We start from the raw sequence: 18772 nt of genomic DNA on the forward strand, positions 1-18772 counted from the left end.
TGTATAATAATTGTAAATGTTTAATGATTGGACTATACATGAAAACTATGACGAATTTTATCTCTTTGGCATTATTATGCTAGTTTTCCCTTTAGACGTGTCTGAGTATGACATATTTCCTTTCTTGGTCGTGAATGTGCAATGTCTAATTCAGTTTTAACTAGGTATTTACAACGTCGTGAAATTCTATTTTACAGGTTCGGTTTTATATGTTTGACAAATTCTCAGTTTCAAATCCATAAACGAAATGCACACTGATTCGGTTTAATTGAAGCTTTACTTCTACGACAGTAACGGTATGCATAATATTTAACTATGGCAACACGTTTACTGTGAGAAACACTATAAATGTGTGAATGCTATTTTCGTGACAAATTGCAAAAAGCTGCGTGCAACCATACTTACTCTCTCTCCTCCTTCTCCTCTCTCTCTCTCCTCCTCTTCTCCCTCTCTCTCTCTCTCTCTTTCCTCTCTCTCTCTCTGTGACTAACAATAAGGCCTACCTGGTGAGACACTTTGATTGAAAAGCGTAGTTATTAGTGACGCTGGACACTACAGAGAAATTGCATGATTAATGGTCTAACTTGGTGCTTACCATGTAGATGCTGAAGTCTTAACACCTGCATCCAGTGCCCACTCCAACATTGATGGTGGTGTGATTATGTGACACAATGACCGATGTGTGTGAAAATGTCTGTGATTGTTTATGTCATTCAGTCGGTTCAATAAATGAATGAATATTGGTTTACGCCGCACCAGCAGTCTTCGTCCTGACCAGGACGTATTCTGAAGTGACGTACCGGTGATGTGCAAGCGCGATGCAATCTAAAGAACTGAGCTGAATATGTGTGCATCAGTATAACTGTGTTTTCATTTCATTGCCCGTTCTCGTAGGTTGACCATTTGGTATATCAAGAAAGCTGAACACGATAAACAGGTCTATGATCTGAATAGACGCAATGCCGTCTAGCCAATATTCTATCGCCAAAAGTTGAACAACGGACTTCTCCAGACGCGCATTGCTCAGGGGTGACTGCTAGTAGCATCCAAAGATCTGGTGATGATTCAGTTCTTTCGTCAATACATAGCAACCTTATCGAGTCTTTCACACAAGCAACATCAGTAAGCCTATGTCCATCACGCCGAGCTAAATCTTTGAGAAGGCGTGGTCTTCTACCACTAATTGATAACGTCTTGCATTTTTCTATCTCTGCTCATGCGCGTTCGTCAACAAAACCCACAGATGGTTAGACATCGACCAGTTCGCGGTCAATTTGTCTACGGTGTTGAAAGGCGGTTCCACACAAGAGACATGTGCAGGTGTGATATTACCTGAGAGACAAGTGCTTCATGTGGAGTGCAACCTGAAGCATTGTGGTTGATTACTTATTCAGGTAATTTCAGTCAATTTCAATGTTTATTTCTTGCAATCGATGATAAAGTTTCAGACAAGATATATATGAACGTGTTGACCGTAGATGATTGTTTCGCTATTTCTATGGCCACGCCACTACTTATATCAAGGGAAACACCGCTAATCCGAATGAGTCAACATGGTGTATACATATTTGGTTCTATTCCAAATGTCTCACAGTAAACAAGAAGGGGTAGATATAAGTATTATATAATAGAGGATTTTATCATATAAGATGTTGTGAATGTTCTCATATATACAATGCTGTACACCTGTGAAATCCACGAAACTTAAACTCAAGAACACTCTAAGTCTGTTTTCCATTCTGTCTTGACTCGCTATTTGTATCGTAATATTCATACATCAATTTTGCTATAATATTACAGATATGCTTTGCATAATGCTAAAGATGAATGGCATGTTCATTTCTAACACTTAAATGTGATGCATGCTCTTAGGTCATTTTTGTAGTTGTCCCTTATGACCTTTCTACCTTCGTGCCCTCTCGAAATATAAAGTTCAGAGAATAACCAATACTGTATCATTTATACAAAGATAAAATGTCACTGGGAGAAAAAGGCAAAGATTGCTTTGAAGGTAGTACGTATGTATATGAGGAACAATGATGCGAACAGACGATCGCGACAGGAAAGTATAGTTGTCGCACACTTTCTTTTCTGTGATCTCTTTAGAGTTGTTTTGGTCCAAATTACGATGACTCCAACGTTGCCACGTGTCTCAGTCATAGGAGTTTGTCATTACTCACAGCGAGGGGAAGCTGCACAGATGAAAATTAACTGTCGGGCAACATTCCATCATCGTGATGATGTCACTTGTGATTAACGGTCGTCATTTGGACTGTTTTACTGATTGGACATTCTCACGTTGACGATCACCTCAGATTACTTCCTGTTTGCGACGGCGCTGCATACATGGGTATGTGCGTCAGCAGAGTACCGGCCCAACACGTATTGATTATAGAGAAAGGCTAGCGGAAGGCATATAAATAAACGTGTGGTTTGATCAGAATGCGAGGAGATCAAGACAATAACAACACGTAATACGAGAAGAGCAAGGAGGAAGCTTCCGACTCACGACCGTTTTACATTTGATATTGTTAATTTAAGAAGTAAATCACGACATTTAAACCAGCTCAATAACTTGGTATTAAAAATTAACACTGTCATTAACTAGAGCCCCGGGGTACGCATGCGTACAGCTGATCGATAAATATACATCCTCTGCATTTATGTGTCACTTCTTAACTAAAATGTCTCTTGGAGGGTCTATTAACATGTCACGATGACCGATCTACAGCTGTGAAGTAGTCCGTAATATGATGTCTCGCTTTTTTAGAGCCGAACCAACGATTCGAGTCATGGCAGTGGTCATAGGCTATTACTGACCTTCCACAAACAAAAGAGTGCATATGTTTGAAATGTGCTCAGATAAGCCTAAGCCTAAAGCATGATCACGACTGTGTAAAAACGATGTGATCATGGAAATCAATAGTTATGATACCTGGCGTTCTTGGAAATATGATCATACTCTGCTCCTCCAGTGGCACTGGTAACAAAATAAGCGCAAGTCAAATATTAACTTGAACAACTGCAGGAAATCTGGCACATTTAGTAAATTGTACCGAATACAATATTGGTCATTGATGTCTCTATGTCACATGACACGAACTGAATTCCAAAATGTTGCTCTCCCATAACTGAATTGACCTACACTGAATTAAATTAACCCTAAATGTATCTTTTAAAGACTGCAAAGGGGTTACTTGTAAATCACAACATTTGACGTTAAACGTGTTTTTAAGTCTCGGGTAAGCTGAATACCCGGGCCGTTTCACAAGGTATCCGCTGTTGTGTGCTGTCGAAAGACAATGTTATACAATGACTTAATAAATGTAGCGTTACGATCGCTTTGTGAGTCGGAAAGCTCCTGGTCGACATATATATGATGACGTTAGCCTGATACTACTACCGAGTCAGAGAAGACGTACACATGTATATATAGCTATGCGTTACATTTGTTGGGGTGGTAATGCATAATTTGTGTTTACCTGTACATATGCGTACGAAAACTAAATTGATGAATATACTGCATGATGCATATGCGTTATATCATTTGATGTCCGAATACCAAATTGATGAACATAAACTGGAAAATATTATGCGTTACATTCTTTACAATAACAATGCCTAATGTATTGTTGGAAGAGAGCATATACATTTTGTGTACTATACACCTCAATACACAATCTGATACGCAGATAATATGTTATCCCACACCACCATAGGGCAGGTATTTGATAACATCGAAACCAAAGATACCAATCACCGAGTTCATCTGGTTTATCCATGAAAGTCAGCTTGTGATATTTGACCTTTAGATATGAGTTCGGCTAATATGGAAAGGTCACGTGTAGATTATGTTCCCAGAGATCCAGGTGTAAGTAAGGGATGGATGATATGACGTTTTAACACCTCTTAAGAAAAATAGTTAATCCTACAGGTTATGTTACACATGTCATGATTCAGTAACCTGTCACTAGCATCTGATACATATGTCGTCTTATGCCACCTGTACACTGCTACTAAAGCCTTGTTAATATCCATATACTTATTGACGAAGGGGTTTCTTCACGCTCTGATTTGAAATCACGCTGGCTGTGTATTGACCAGCTAAACAGCATTGTCTAGAACACGCTAAAAAGTATTTATAGACGCCACAGCCTCGACAAATAAACGAGCAGATCGGCTGTTTCAAGAATCTGGCATTTAGAATTATCAATGATCGATTCCGTTACCTTTTTACGTCAAAGAAATCCATAAATGATGTTTGTACCACTCAGCATCGACGCACGAACACGTAAATCCATCAGCACGGGAACACATAATTACACATATAATCTAAATTCAGGACTTAAATATTTAAACATCCCTCACGATTGTCACAGCATTGTAAAGGTTTCTGCTGCAAACTCCTACTCACTCCGCTACGGAACGTTTTCTGTGGGCGGATAGACATCTTCTTTGAAGGGAAGCACTGGATCCATACAATGGGAATTATTTTGGTAGCCCCATTTCTGTAATATTTGGACACATGTTTAAACGAATGTGCAAAATGAACCATTGATATGGGGGGTCAGAAAGGTCATCGTCGTTGAAGATGATCACGTTGCCAATGTCCAGGTCCTTTATGTTATATGGATGACCTGTACGCAACGGTCTCCACATGTCACCAAATCCATTGATCCATTCATTGCCAGTATATATATATGCCGGTATTGTAATCATCTGTCGCAAGGCTGTCAAGTGGTGTTCGATGTCACCTAACGACGCAACCGCATTTTATTGTATTTTGAGTGGTTTACTTATGAACAATCGCAGTGGGATGCTGAACCAATTGGGAAAGCCATTTATAACAGGGCGTTGATAACACAAATGTGTTTGATTAATGTGGTTTCAGACAGGTTAAGATATATAATTAAACATTCCTACAACGCATTGGGATTGATGGGAGTTTTCGATTATATAAATCCTTAAAATTAGAGACATGATTCTATGTATCAATAACTTAATGCACACTAGCAGCAGCCTAACGGCACAGATATACACCAATACCCGGAGGAGTGGCAGAATACAAAACTAGGATCAATCGATTGCTTGTAAATCCCTATATTCTACATCATATATACCTACGGAAAACGTGCGATACGTTTTTACACAAATGAACCTATCATCAACCTGTTGCCTTGGAGAATTAAACGTATGATGTGACTGGTTTTACACCGCTGTTGTCGCCATTTCAGCAATATCTCAGCGGGGCACACTAGCAATGAGTCTCGCACATTGAACCCATGTTGGAAATAGAAGCCGGTTTTCGGAGTGACTAGTGAATGCTTTATCCACTTGGCTACCCCACCGCCACCAAGAAATGAAAGACTTTGCTTCGATTATTACTACTCTGACCAAAGTCCATTCACACTGATAAATACCTGCCGAATTGTCTCTACACGTATATCCATAACATTCTGGCCAATATCTGTTTGAATCCATAAACATACGATTAAGAAAAATCATATATGTACCCTTAATCCGGCGCATTCCGCATAATGTTTGTGAAAACCTGCAACTCTATTTTTATCCGGATAAATATTGAGATTCTGTTGACATGTCACGTTTTCACAACTTCGTGATGGGGAAATTTGATCGTTGAGACAGCTGAGACATGACGGTTCGTGGTCTTTACTTACTGTTATATGTGACATTTTACAATCTCAGGAGCATTTAAAGATCACAGTATGAGAATGTGTTAAATGTAATACACCACCGAGTATTGTACGTCTCAAAAACTACAACTGAAGTATATGTGTTAAAGTACTATTCTAGCCCGCCCTTTTCTTAACACGGAGAAGGCACATTAATCATCATGATAAACCTTTCCGTGACAAGAACTTTACCTGTGTGTTAAGAAGTGGAACTCAATAGTAGCCTGATTTGTCTTAGCCCCGGAATCTTTACTTTACCGCAAGCCGTTCTCGTTTATCAGTTATATATGCAGTCTTTCACGTGCCCAAACTATCTTAGTCTCAGCCATTGGTGTTAAGCTCATTTGTGTTTGAATATTTTCGTGTACAGTTTTAGAATAGAATTTGTGATGAAGCGTCCTATCTGTGTCTTGTAAATTATCCACGGAAGAGAATTCATGTTGAATCTACGAGGCTAGTTATTATTTAAAGCAAATTTCCATTTTCTATCTAAGAAGCAATTGTTGTTTGGAGTAATATCCCTATTACCACCACCTGCTACCCTCCTCCCCCCTCTTCCCTCATGTCTGATTGTCTTGCAGCGACCCTTTGTCTATTGATAGTCTGTAATTTTCTTTTGTTGGGCCAACAGTATTTTACCTCAGCATCAATGTACACAGCTTTGGTTACCTTGGATACCAGATCCTCATGTCGTTTTGTCAGTGATAATTATATTTTAACGGTTTGCATTCTTAAAATTAACCATAGGTACAGTCGAATGTAGAAAAATAATGCTTACTTTAGAAAAAGATTATGTATTTAATAGTTATGTATATGTTAACAGGCAACGTCAACCACGTCGGGTACGTTTCAGTAACAGAACGCCACAATACGGTCAATTGTCATCTTGTCTGTATAATTTAATTGTCTGTATGATTTAATTGCACGGGAGTACGTGTCCCTTCTAGTGCACGTTTTGGGTAATAATTGGATATATTATTCCCGGTTCATTATAAATGGACATCAAAGTAACTTCCGGGACATAGATAACATGGTAATGATATTGAAAGTAAGAGATCTTAAAGTATATGCTTAAATTAACAAGTGTTTTGAAGGTATGTGTACCATATTGGTATCCCGTTGACACCAAGTAAGAGTTGCCTCCCTTTGTCGTGACAGGACGGCCTACATTATACCACATAGTCCAGTTTTTGCATGCGTGTTTACTTGTAAAGGAACATAAATAGGCTTGTCATACATTTATAACGAGAGAAGAGAAAGACAAGGAAATAGACTTGACCTTTTCAGCTCTGTGATGTCTTCGTTTCATCTAGACACATGCCCGTGGCCAGATAATGTGTTATTCCAGTAGAGAATCATCACGACATCGGTGTTCTTGCTTCGGGCGGATCGATGACCTGGTGACGGATGGTCAAAAGGATTGTTTTGACAACTGATTCCAAATACGCTTCCAGGAGTCCATTCCTGGTCATTGTTGCTCATATATGTTTATACATTAAGGTTCATGCGTTACTCGTATAATGAAATAAAACGTAACCTAAATCATGTAACTACACGTTAAATGAGGGAGCTTAAGCTTCCCCTTGCAACCCATGTACTTCTCCTTGGGTACTCTACACACCTTCCTGGGTACGGCACCCTCCCCCTCGGGTACTACGCTTCCCCTTGCAACCCATGTACTTCTCCTTGGGTACTCTACACACCTTCCTGGGTACGGCACCCTCCCCCTCGGGTACTACGCTTCCCCTTGTAACCCATGTACTTCTCCTTGGGTACTCTACACACCTTCCTGGGTACCGCACCCTCCCCCTCGGGTACCACCCTCCCGTTTGGGTGCTCTATATCGGGTACTGCACTCACCATCTCGGGTACTGCTCTCTTCCCGTCGGGTAGTCTACACTGCCCCTCGGGTACTTCACACTGCCCCTCGGGTACTACACTCTCCTCCTTGGGTACTGCACTCTGGCATACTTCCGGTGCCATGAGTTCAATAAGGACGAAGGGATATGATGAAAGCAATTTTCCGGGCGGTTACCGGAACAGCCGTTACTGAGTTTTGGTCACAGTCATTAGAACTGAACCTTGTCGTTCTCTTATACCTGTGCTCTTAACTTTCAATTGCCATACGCTTTCTATACGTTCCGTTTTTGGTACAATTAATATACTGGATTGTGTGAATGTATACATGAACAATCGTCTGGTATTGGTTGTTTGTACCGTCTGCGTTCCAGACGTTTCATAATGGTGTCAATACAACCATCTGCTGTGCTCCTCTACTGTTTAGCAAATAGCCTCTGACATTTGCTAAACCGTATTGCGCAAGATTTACGAATCTGATAATGTGACCCTGCCATTTACAATGTAAATACTGACTTCGTGACAGATACGATTACGAATCATAAAGTAGTAATTAGAATATGTTGCGTGACATAACTACATGGGTCTTTAATCATTTTGGACGCATAATATGCGAATCACGGAAATCACGGTGTTCTTACATATGACCATCCCCGACCTGCACATTATGGGAACGTATATATCTTATGCAATTATTTTGCTCAGAGGGGAAAAGGTGTGTGTGTGTGTGTGTGAGAGAGAGAGAGAGAGAGAGAGAGAGAGAGAGAGAGTGAGAGAGGGGGGGTGGAGGGGGGTGGGGGCGAGGGAACCAATGCGATGCAATTCGCTAAGCAGAATGGCGTCCCTTAGCCGCACAGGATCTCCTGTTGGATGTTTCGAAACATGGATTATCTCTGACAATGACCCCGTGAAACCCCGGGTTAGGATATTATGATTTTCAGTAAACCCATGTCTAACGGGATCGGGTAGTCAGTCTACCTGACTTGGTTGACACGCGTCATCGGTTCCTAGTTGATCGATGCTCATGCTGCTGAGCACTGGATTGTCTCGACCAGACTAAATTATTTACAGACCGCCGCCATCTAGGTGGAATATTGCTGAACGCGGCGTAAAAGTAAACTACATCACTACATAACTAGAGCACCCATGTCACACTGGTAGCAGTGTTACAACTCAGTGTTCATTAAGTCCCCTTTAATCTCTCAGTTTATGCACACTCTGAGATAACTGATGTCTAACTGCGTCAGATTGTTTAGTGTAGAACTCTCAGGAACTCCAATAATCCATTAGAAACATTTCCCCTCAGTTTAGCTTGGCGAACGGTGCAGTAACTGTTGCTGATCGCGTAACTGGCCAACGAGACCCTTTCCATGAACCAAAATGTACAGGTGCTTCCATTTGTATTTGTACTGGAACGTGATGACATCAATGTCAAATTATCCATTACGATTCGCTGACCATCATATGCCTGACCTGTTTCATTAACACTAACACACTCTTGTGATCAGGTGCTACTATAGTATGTGTGTATATCAAAGCTCCTCTCTACTAGGTCTACCAGTCTCACAAAATATGTTGTCACAAATCAATGTCATTGAGGTCACATGCCGGTCATTTACTGGTCATGTTCATCAAAGTACTACATGTATCTCCATCTGACCATTGGATTGTGCCAGCGAAATGAATCTTCCATTGTTATTAGCTCTGTCTGAGGAAGATCAATATACCTGTAGTCTCCGACCAATGTTACACGATGCGTTCATGCCCAATCGTATTAGTACACCGTTCAGATAGACAGTGTGTACAGTACATGAGGACACCACCACCACTGATGTTACTGACCAACCATAAATAGGTGTCATCTCATAGGTATGATTAGTACCAACTTTGAAAATTGCGAATGAAGAGTTGTTTTAGACCAATTGTTTGCTGTAACTTTCTTGAACTTGCGTTTCTTAATTCAACCGCAGGATGTGAGAATACTGTTTTTATAAAGCCTATCTAAGTGCATCTGTGTGGTTTTAATGGAACTTGTTTATTGCAGATCCTCCCCGATTCGGTGGCATCCGGGATGGATCAACAACAAGAGTACAACTCCTACAAGCACCTGTTGGAGTCCAAGAACTTCACAGCTTGTCTTGAATGCCCTTACAATTTCACAGGGGCAGAAGACATACTTCAGGACTTCGAGCACAGCTACTACACTCGTATGACGTATAGAACAGTGATTCTACTGTCACTGTATGCTCCCATCTTCCTCGTTGGACTCGTGGGCAATATACTGATCATCTGTACTGTAGCCAGTGACAAGAATGTGAGGAAGGCCAAGAATTATTACTTGCTGAATCTGGCGGCCGCCGACCTTATGGTGACACTATTCTGTATGCCGATGGCCATAACGACTATCATATATAGACTGTGGATATACGGAGAGTTTCTCTGTAAAGCTATAGTGTTTCTGCAAGGTAAGATCATACACAGAGTGCCATTTATACATTCATCAATTTTGGTTGAAACACACACGCACGCACGCACGCACGCACGCACGCGCACACACATCCACACACACACATACACACACATACACACATACATACATACATACATACATACATACATACATACATACATACATACATACATACATACATACATACATACATACATACATACATACACACATACATACATACATGTCATGAGTCATGAGATATGTTTCAAAGGCGTTTTTGTAATAAGCCCAGTTAATCTACAACATTTTCAACATGCACTATAACAATGTTTCAAATTTCATTTCAGGTATTGCAGTAGCCAATAGCATTTTCACGTTGACTGCCATGAGCATCGATCGTTACATCTCCATTCAGCATCCTGTAACAGCACATCGGGTCACATCCCCTGGGCAAGCGCTCATCATTATTTTGGTTATTTGGATCGTATCTGCCATTTTCATGGGACCCTTACTATATATAAGAAAAATTGACACGTTGGAAATGCCGGAGTTAACCGTGATGCAGTTTTGCATCGAGGACTGGCCTCAGGATTACGATCGGCAGGCGTTTGGTGTATTTCTCCTCTTTATGATCTACATAATCCCAGGGGGCACTCTGGCCATCTGTTATGCGCATGTCGGAAGGACCCTTTGCAGCGATGATATGTGCAGGGAAAGTTCTGACAGCAGTACAAAGAGACTGTTCTCCAGAAAGCGTGCTGCTCGTATGCTTATTATACTTGTGGTGATATTCATGATCTGCTGGCTTCCATACAACATTACATCACTCAGTGTTGACATCGCGGAAGAAAGTGAACCGGTTCGATTACTCCCCTTTGCTCTTTGGCTCGGGCATGCGCACAGTGCAGTCAACCCGGTGATGTATTGGCTGTTGAACAGACGGTTCAGGAACAAGGTCCGTAGTATGATGAAGTATATCAGAAGAAGCAACATGTTCCTCAGTTCTCCGACACCAGATTACGTGTAAAGGAAGTCGTCCCTCATACGATGGCCTACATCAGTATGAATATCGGTGTGTTGGAACTTACAACTATCTGTTTCGCCAGTCTCCAAGGTTCAAGTCAGATCTGTTTTGTAAATACGCTGTGAGGTATCAGAAGAAGCGTTCATAACAAAATTCGTTTATCTCATTTCTTTGACTCATCAGTCTACGTGCGGCTTTCTAGTGTCATTCAAATAGCGCTTCCCTGACAAACTACGTGTCATAAATGAACATTCGGGATGGCGTATCACTCCCAAAATATTTCAATAATGTAATCGCACATCACAGTTTTCTTCATCATGTTTTTAACATTCAACTCGGCAACTGTGCTTCGTTAATACTGTTGTATTTCACGAAATGCTCGGTTTACGTTTTATTTCTTGCATGAAGTGCCAGCTTATATCAAGTGTCTTGATAATCACCGTGAGTGGTGCCAGCTTGCATTATTTGGTTTGATCATCACAGTAAGTCTGCATTGTTTTCGTTTAGCATTGTTTTTAGTTAGTAGTGCAAATCTGTATTATGTCGTTTAATCATCACTATATGTAGTGCACATTTACATAAATTTGGCTTGATCATCACGGTACGTAGTGCAAACTTGCATTGTATTGCTTGATCATCCCTGTTAGTAGTGCATTCCTTGGTTTCATCATCACTAAAAGCAGAGCAAGCCTCCATTAAGTGGCTTGATCATCACTGTATGTAGTGCCAACTTGCATTATTTGCTTTGATTATTAATAACTACTACTAGCGTGCATTTAGCGGCTTGATCTTCACTGTGAATATCGCATGCGTGCAGAAAGAGGTCTCCAGGCCGTTGTAACTCGCCCATCTTGCATCATAAGTGCTGCAATCGTACATGAACCACTTTTGCCATCTCTGAAAGTGGTATGCATGAGGAGGTTATTTCACAACTGCACACTGAACTGCATTGCTGGATAATGCGGTAAGTAGTTAAAGGTTGCACACGTTACTTTAAACGGCTTGTTGTTTTCGGTTCTCTTAAGCAGTTTGATCACCACTTTGAATAGTCGCATGTTGTATAATGCAGTTGTGCCATTAATGAAAGTTGGGCTACATTGCAAGGTTTGAGCGTTGCTGCTTGTGGTGCACAGCCGCTGGACACCTTTCAAAGGCCACTGTATTTTTTTTGAGTGTTGTACGTCCTCTGTTTTGTAGACAATAGTACCCGTGATTTCGTTCGTACTGTGAACTGTCGTAGAATGCACGTATCATTTTGTACTTGATTTTATTGTAACTTGGAATCCTAACCATCCTATCAAACTCTGTTTAGTTCATGAACACGCGTGATTTTCCATGTCAGTTTCCTTCCATTGTGTTGATATAATAGTGTTGTGTTAGTGCTACGTACCGTAATCAAACAGCGTGCCCTCGATAAGCATTTATCGGAATCTGTGAACTGGATGCCTTTTTCCCAAACGGACTGGACTCCACGAGGTTAAGAAGCACCAGTCATGTTCCAATCTGAAATGTATAGCCCCAAATGTATGTCAACATTAAATACGAAAGGTAAATCATTTTCAGTCCAATCCAAGCTCAAATAATTGATCTTTGAAAATATCTGTTCACAGACACGATAACTTCATATCTGATACCTGTTGTAAGACCCTTTTTACAGGCAGCTTCTGTGTATTTTTGCTCACGTTTCGTGTTGTTCTATTTGTACATATAGTATATCGTAATGTATTGGAAGCATTCATAGAACTCACTGCACCAACCTACAACCATATCCTAAAACACATTGGAATGGCCAAAGCTCAGTTCAGATATAAATGCATTTATCTTTAATAATTATTGAAATTTAATGAAAATACTTTGCTAGTAAATGAAAATGTGATATCTTCCCTCCGATCATTAAATTTCTCCACTGGTTTACGTTTTGTATAAACTCCACCAACTCTGAGACTGCACACATGCAAATCATGCGAAGCTTTGTATATCTTGTTTGTAATCAACTCTATTCAGTTGCACAACAGATGTTCTCTTTGTACATAACTTTGTCCATTACTGATCAAGAATGGTGTACGAAGTGATACAAACCTGTTTGTTAGTGGACACTGAGCCGTCTGAAGCTCTGATAGACCCTAGGATGTGTCATAGCATCAGTCCTAGCGACACCATGTGAACACACCGACACTGTTTAACCATTTCGCACTAATTTCCTGTCGTACGAAATAAGATCTGCACAACACATTAAGCCTGAAGCAGACATTAAGGGTATATAAATGGAGCCGAGTGTGGGGACAAATGCACGCAAGTGATAGTTAAGGCAATATGGTCTCAATCAAATAGATAACACTGTAGAGAAAAGGATCTTTATATTGAAATGTATTCAAATTTGTCCGTCCTGTTCTTCATCTTCACAGTTCCAATAACGTATTAGCCCGACTTTATGATATTACTGCCTTGTGAAAATATGATATATTAGTTTTAAATGTAAAGTTAAATAATTGTTCAAACCCTTTGTTTAATTACGCAATCTATTCTCGTTGAAAGTTTACTGACTAACTATGTTAGTTATATAAAGTGCACTGGCTAACTCAGTCATTTAAAAGGTGATCAGGTTATGTGTCCATATCGTGAAGTATCTTTCCTATCCGAGAAACTCAGGAACATATCAAGTCAGGCCCGGTAGGATAGAAATTATGATACTATTTGACACGAAACGAACCCGAAATGGAAAGTCGTGTCCCCTTCCTCCATTTCCGTCCCCAGCCCCACTCTCCTCCCAGTTATCACATGCAACTATTGCAGGATGACTTTGTCGTTACGGCTGAAACGCAGTCATTCGTGATGTACATGTATTTCCGTGTCAATGTATTGCTCGCTTGTGCCACCAGTCACTGAACACATCCATTTATCGGTTCAACTGCCGACCTCGCCGTATAGTTCCAAACGAGAAGTGCCTTTCATAGAGTCAAAAACGAGTACAGTTCTATAAGATAGAACCACAGCCAACGCCACAAACCTCAAATATCGCTGTTGTAGCAGATTATGTGTTCGTGTGCAATGCCTATCTGTTGTGATTTTGAATGACTTGTGGACTAGATCTTAATCAATCCTTTGAAATCATTTATTTGACTGATATACAGAAAACAGAGTATATACAGAACAGAAAATAACTACATGTAGTAGATTAGATGCATAAAGCTTAATCGATCTTTCCATACTAGCCACAGTGTGATTCCATGTGCAACATAATCCCGGTTTTATTAACTATATATTATGTTAATACAAATATTACAGGTCTTTCCACAGACAAAGGTTATACGTCGGTGACCGACTATTCAATACTGCGGTGTATGGCGGAGAGGGTAGGTGAGGGTGGTGGGAGCTGTGATTAGATAAGATGAGAAGATACATTCAAAACAAACCACGTTCTTTCTTGAATTAGTGCTCAGAACACAATTTTGCACGAAATCCATCCAGAATGTTATTTTTCTGAAACTTGAGGGCATTTCTTTCAACCCGGGATCCACCCTCTCCCACCCCCATATATCGTGAACACATAGAACAAGTATTTTTATTCTACGCCAGACCGCATTTACAACGTGTATAATTGTATTGTTAATTTTGCTACACATTAACCGTTGTGACAGCTCCATTTTGTACCATTGTTACAATAAAATGTCAAGGAAACCACACCTGTCATGTTGTTACTTTGTGACCGTTACTTTTACAGGTCTGTTTTAGACGTTTATATGTTTGTATTAAGTCTGCAGAAAACGCCTTTAAATGCGCAGCATTATACGTATCTCTTTCTCTTAGTGACATATTTTTTCAGATAAGTGTGAGGGACTATTCTCTGTTGTTGAGCAGCTATACTGAGCTGATTTCTCAATTACTGGCATGACTACACAAGGTCTTAAATTCAAGACAGTGAGTGTATCCATGTCCATCATTTGTGATCTGTTTCGAGACTGTCATCACGTGTATTGTATTTTGTATAACCGAACCAGATGCTCAATGATGGTGCTGTATAGATACTGTATACTGAACATTTTCACCATGTTTATTAATGTTGTTTTCCTCGACGGAATCAGGACTAAGCCCCATGGCACCTCCGCACTGGCGTGGTCATCTGATGCCTAGATGGGCGATCCAATAAGTCTTGTTCTTACTATAATCAGATTACAAAGCGCTTAAGGTAAAAATCAGTTAATGATGTCAACGCATAAATAAGATATCGGATGTATGATTGTGAAGACGCTGACTTTTGTGCACCGCTTACATCCCAAAAGATCTCTAACAGAGACACCAAATGTTTGAGTTGTGGAACTATTACTCGTCATGAGTTGAGTATTGCAACGTTGACGTCATCATTCTGATCCTGTAGTCTTGTGGATAGTCACTCCGACATGCTGAACCTGTATGACTACCCAACAGTTGGAGCGTATTCTACTGGTCTCACGTATTTGTAAATCATGTGGGTTGGAAAATTAGCGTGGGATATTGGCGACTTAGCGTTAAACATTATCAGATCATCATCGTACCTTAACCTCATCATATTAGTTGACGTTCTTGATCAAATTGCCTGGAATTGACTTTTCCAGTCTGTAATCATAAGGAATCAGATCCGGAAGAACGGAAGCACATTTGGTGTTCTTGGGAATGTTGACCTCTTGCCTAAATGTCAATCTCCAAATTTCGCTTTGATGCGATCCAAGATGAATTCACAATTCTATTTTTCTCAGTAAAGATAGTTCACATTTACTCCCATTTCTGACAAATTGCTTTGAACCTTTGAACGCAAAGGCAGAGATTTCAGTGACATTATTCGACATCGTTAAAATTGTCCGTTTCTGAGACGGCACTTATTTAAGCAAATCCTGTTGGTCTTGGAGATTCCACGTCAAATCCACATGTCTAAAATGCTTTCTTAGTCACAGCAGTGTACTGAAGCACTGTGTCGCACCCCCAGAAACAATCTAGCAGTCCGGGGCATGTGCCTACAAGAACATCATAATTGTAGATCGATGATTGATTAAGTGTGAGAACACATACAGACTCCATTCGATGCGCTCCTCACGACAAATTTCATTTTGTCTTAAAGCATACATGCACCAAGCTTTGGGCCCGTTCGACACATCCACTGCTCCGCACTCCAACCATGTACTAAGCGGAGTTACTCGAACGAACTCCCTCGCAATCTTAATGGCTGGACGTGTTTGTAGTGAGATGCGCCAACATAATGACATCCCTAATTGCGTTTGTGCAGTACAGAAAGTTGAATGCAGGAACATCGATCATGAACTATATGCCGCATCCTACATAGCAGCCCAAGAATAGCACATGGATTCATACATTTTTAATTTGAGGAGACGTCGATCCAGGCATCAGTCAAGGAGCTGTGATTAAGGAAGGTGGGTCCCACGATCTGTCCTGGTGAGTAGGACGTGATATTTAGACATGTACCCAGGAACCTTCAATAATCACAAAACCTCTATACTATAGAGATCGTTTTCAAAAATCAGCTAATGTTGATAACAGTTGTTCATGAGAAACTGTGATCTCTTCAGATGTGACCTGTCAAACACACGAAGGAAAGTCAGTCAAAAATTCCACCACTGACACTGACGATTAAAGTTTGGATTTGTCATGGATCTGTAAAGTTACATAAAGATTGAATTATCTCTAGATGTTAACTTCCCATATCAATAAACTTGATGAAATGTACCGTCAAACCTTACAATCTCTTGGACTTGATTAACAGACGTTTTCTTCCACGGTCCATCTACCAATTCAGTGCCAGTAACCTATTGCTTTGCCTTGATAACATCCGTTGTTTCACATGTACATATATACCCGTATTTTTCCTTATTCGTTCATTAAGCTGAGGAAGGAGTAGTAAAGATATACTCTATCACAATAAAGAGGTTGACATCTATAAAATCCTTGCCTTTAAATCTAACACGTTCACCTAGTGTTCTAAAGAAAGGTGACATCACACAAACACACATGGAATTCAATCAGCTACACGTGATAAGATAAGACAGACCTTTCCATGTCAGCAATTCATTTTATGGCTCGGCGTGATTCACGTCATGGATTAGTTTTTCCTGTTGTCAATCAACGCACCTGTCATTCAAGAACCTGTCATTCAAGGCTTGGTCGTGAAAACCGAACAAAATTAAGACACAAATTACAATTGTCACTACTCAACAGGGATCATTTGGGTAGCCTTGGTTTACCATTCAAGTCCTTAGCTCGATCCCCACATGGATAGAGTTTGTGACACCCATTTCCACAGACTACCGCTGGAGTATTGTTAAGAGCGATGTGGGAAGCGGTTTCGTGAGGCGTCAGCCAACACTGATACTTTGTACTTCCTTGCTCCTGCAGCTGATAGAGGAATACGCCGGCACCCTAATACATTTGTTGTCATACATGGTTTTCAGTCATTCTGGCTCACTTCCATAATCTAAAATCTGAAGATATTGGTTCACATGTGCAGATATGGATAACATCAGTGTATGTTGTTACGCTTTAGAAATAGCTGTTACGAAAGGTTTGTGAGTTTCCTTTAAAACAGCACGATGAAACACAGATAAGTCTAAAATATTCAATAATACAGTGAATACACAATGCGCAATGTTACAGTGAATGACAGTACAGATTTCGAATACAATACTGTTGGCTCTCAAATCTGAAACGTAAACTACATGTCAATACTTAACACAGTTTTGCCGATGTACTGCCTGAAGAATGTTGACGACTTGTGAACAAATGTAGACGAGGTGTCGCAGCTTGAACGGACAGATAAGCGTAAGTCCGCAGCAGTCGCTAAAGTCATGTTTAACATCTCAGCAACTAATCCCTACATACCTATTACACAGTTTTCGAATTTTCTAGCAGTAACCACTACGACCGTTTAGGTAAAACTGCGACCTTGGAGAAATCAGTGGTTCCAATACCTGTTTTTTTCCCGGAGGCAACAATAATGACAAAGAGGAAATAACTCCTCAGCTTACTCTCTTAAAATGTGAAATTGCATAGCCAGTTTTAAGATGTGAGTTCAAATCCATACTCAGCACTTGGAACTTTTGAGACAAACAATAACTAAAACCAAGTTTACGTGACAGTAGAATTACCAAAACCACGTCCGCACAACAATACACTCTTTTATCAGAAGGCACAATCAGGAATCAGGCACCAAACAAATTAGGATTTTGTCCCTGTATTGAGGCGTTATACAATGGAGCAAACAATGCTCTGACTGGGAATCTGAGAAACTGAGTCTTCTTCAGTGATAATTATCTCATCTCCATAACGTCGAGATGGAATAAAGCGTATTGTGGACGTCAGACTGAAGCTTTCGCAGATCCTCCGTGCTGAACCCAACGGACCGAAGTGTAAACTCGATAAAGTAAGCGTACACGTTTTGGATAGCAGCTCCTTGTTTATTTTTAGAACTGTCGTTAATCTAGTTAAATATTTAAAACTCAAACATGATTAAAACACAGTTATGTCTTATTCATGATATATAAAATGCATTCGGTTTGCTGATTAAGAAAAACAAATAAACAAAATTATAAGCGTAAATCGAAAGTGCAGTATTTTGTACTCGAGTTTACCGCCCTCGAAACGATACCGAACCCAGTCAGAGCCGGTGGGTGTGCACTCAAGTGTAACGGAGCCTTTTCATTGGCCACTGGTTCATTAACTCGCTCTTTATTTACGGCTTATAAGCCCAATAGGTGTTGATTT

General features: G+C 40.3%; 1 protein-coding gene across 1 annotated transcript; it reads left to right on the top strand.

The window, feature by feature from the left end:
- Window positions 1-1262: 1262 nt before the first annotated feature.
- Window positions 1263-11029, top strand: LOC137279197 (QRFP-like peptide receptor). The gene is made up of 3 exons (XM_067811693.1): window positions 1263-1394; window positions 9595-10015; window positions 10350-11029. Exons 2-3 carry the CDS (start codon window positions 9622-9624, stop codon window positions 11027-11029), a joined length of 1074 nt encoding a protein of 357 aa, XP_067667794.1. The 5' UTR covers window positions 1263-1394; window positions 9595-9621.
- Window positions 11030-18772: the final 7743 nt, after the last annotated feature.

Source organism: Haliotis asinina, chromosome 3, assembly GCF_037392515.1.
Source record: "Haliotis asinina isolate JCU_RB_2024 chromosome 3, JCU_Hal_asi_v2, whole genome shotgun sequence".
Taxonomy (NCBI): domain Eukaryota; kingdom Metazoa; phylum Mollusca; class Gastropoda; order Lepetellida; family Haliotidae; genus Haliotis; species Haliotis asinina.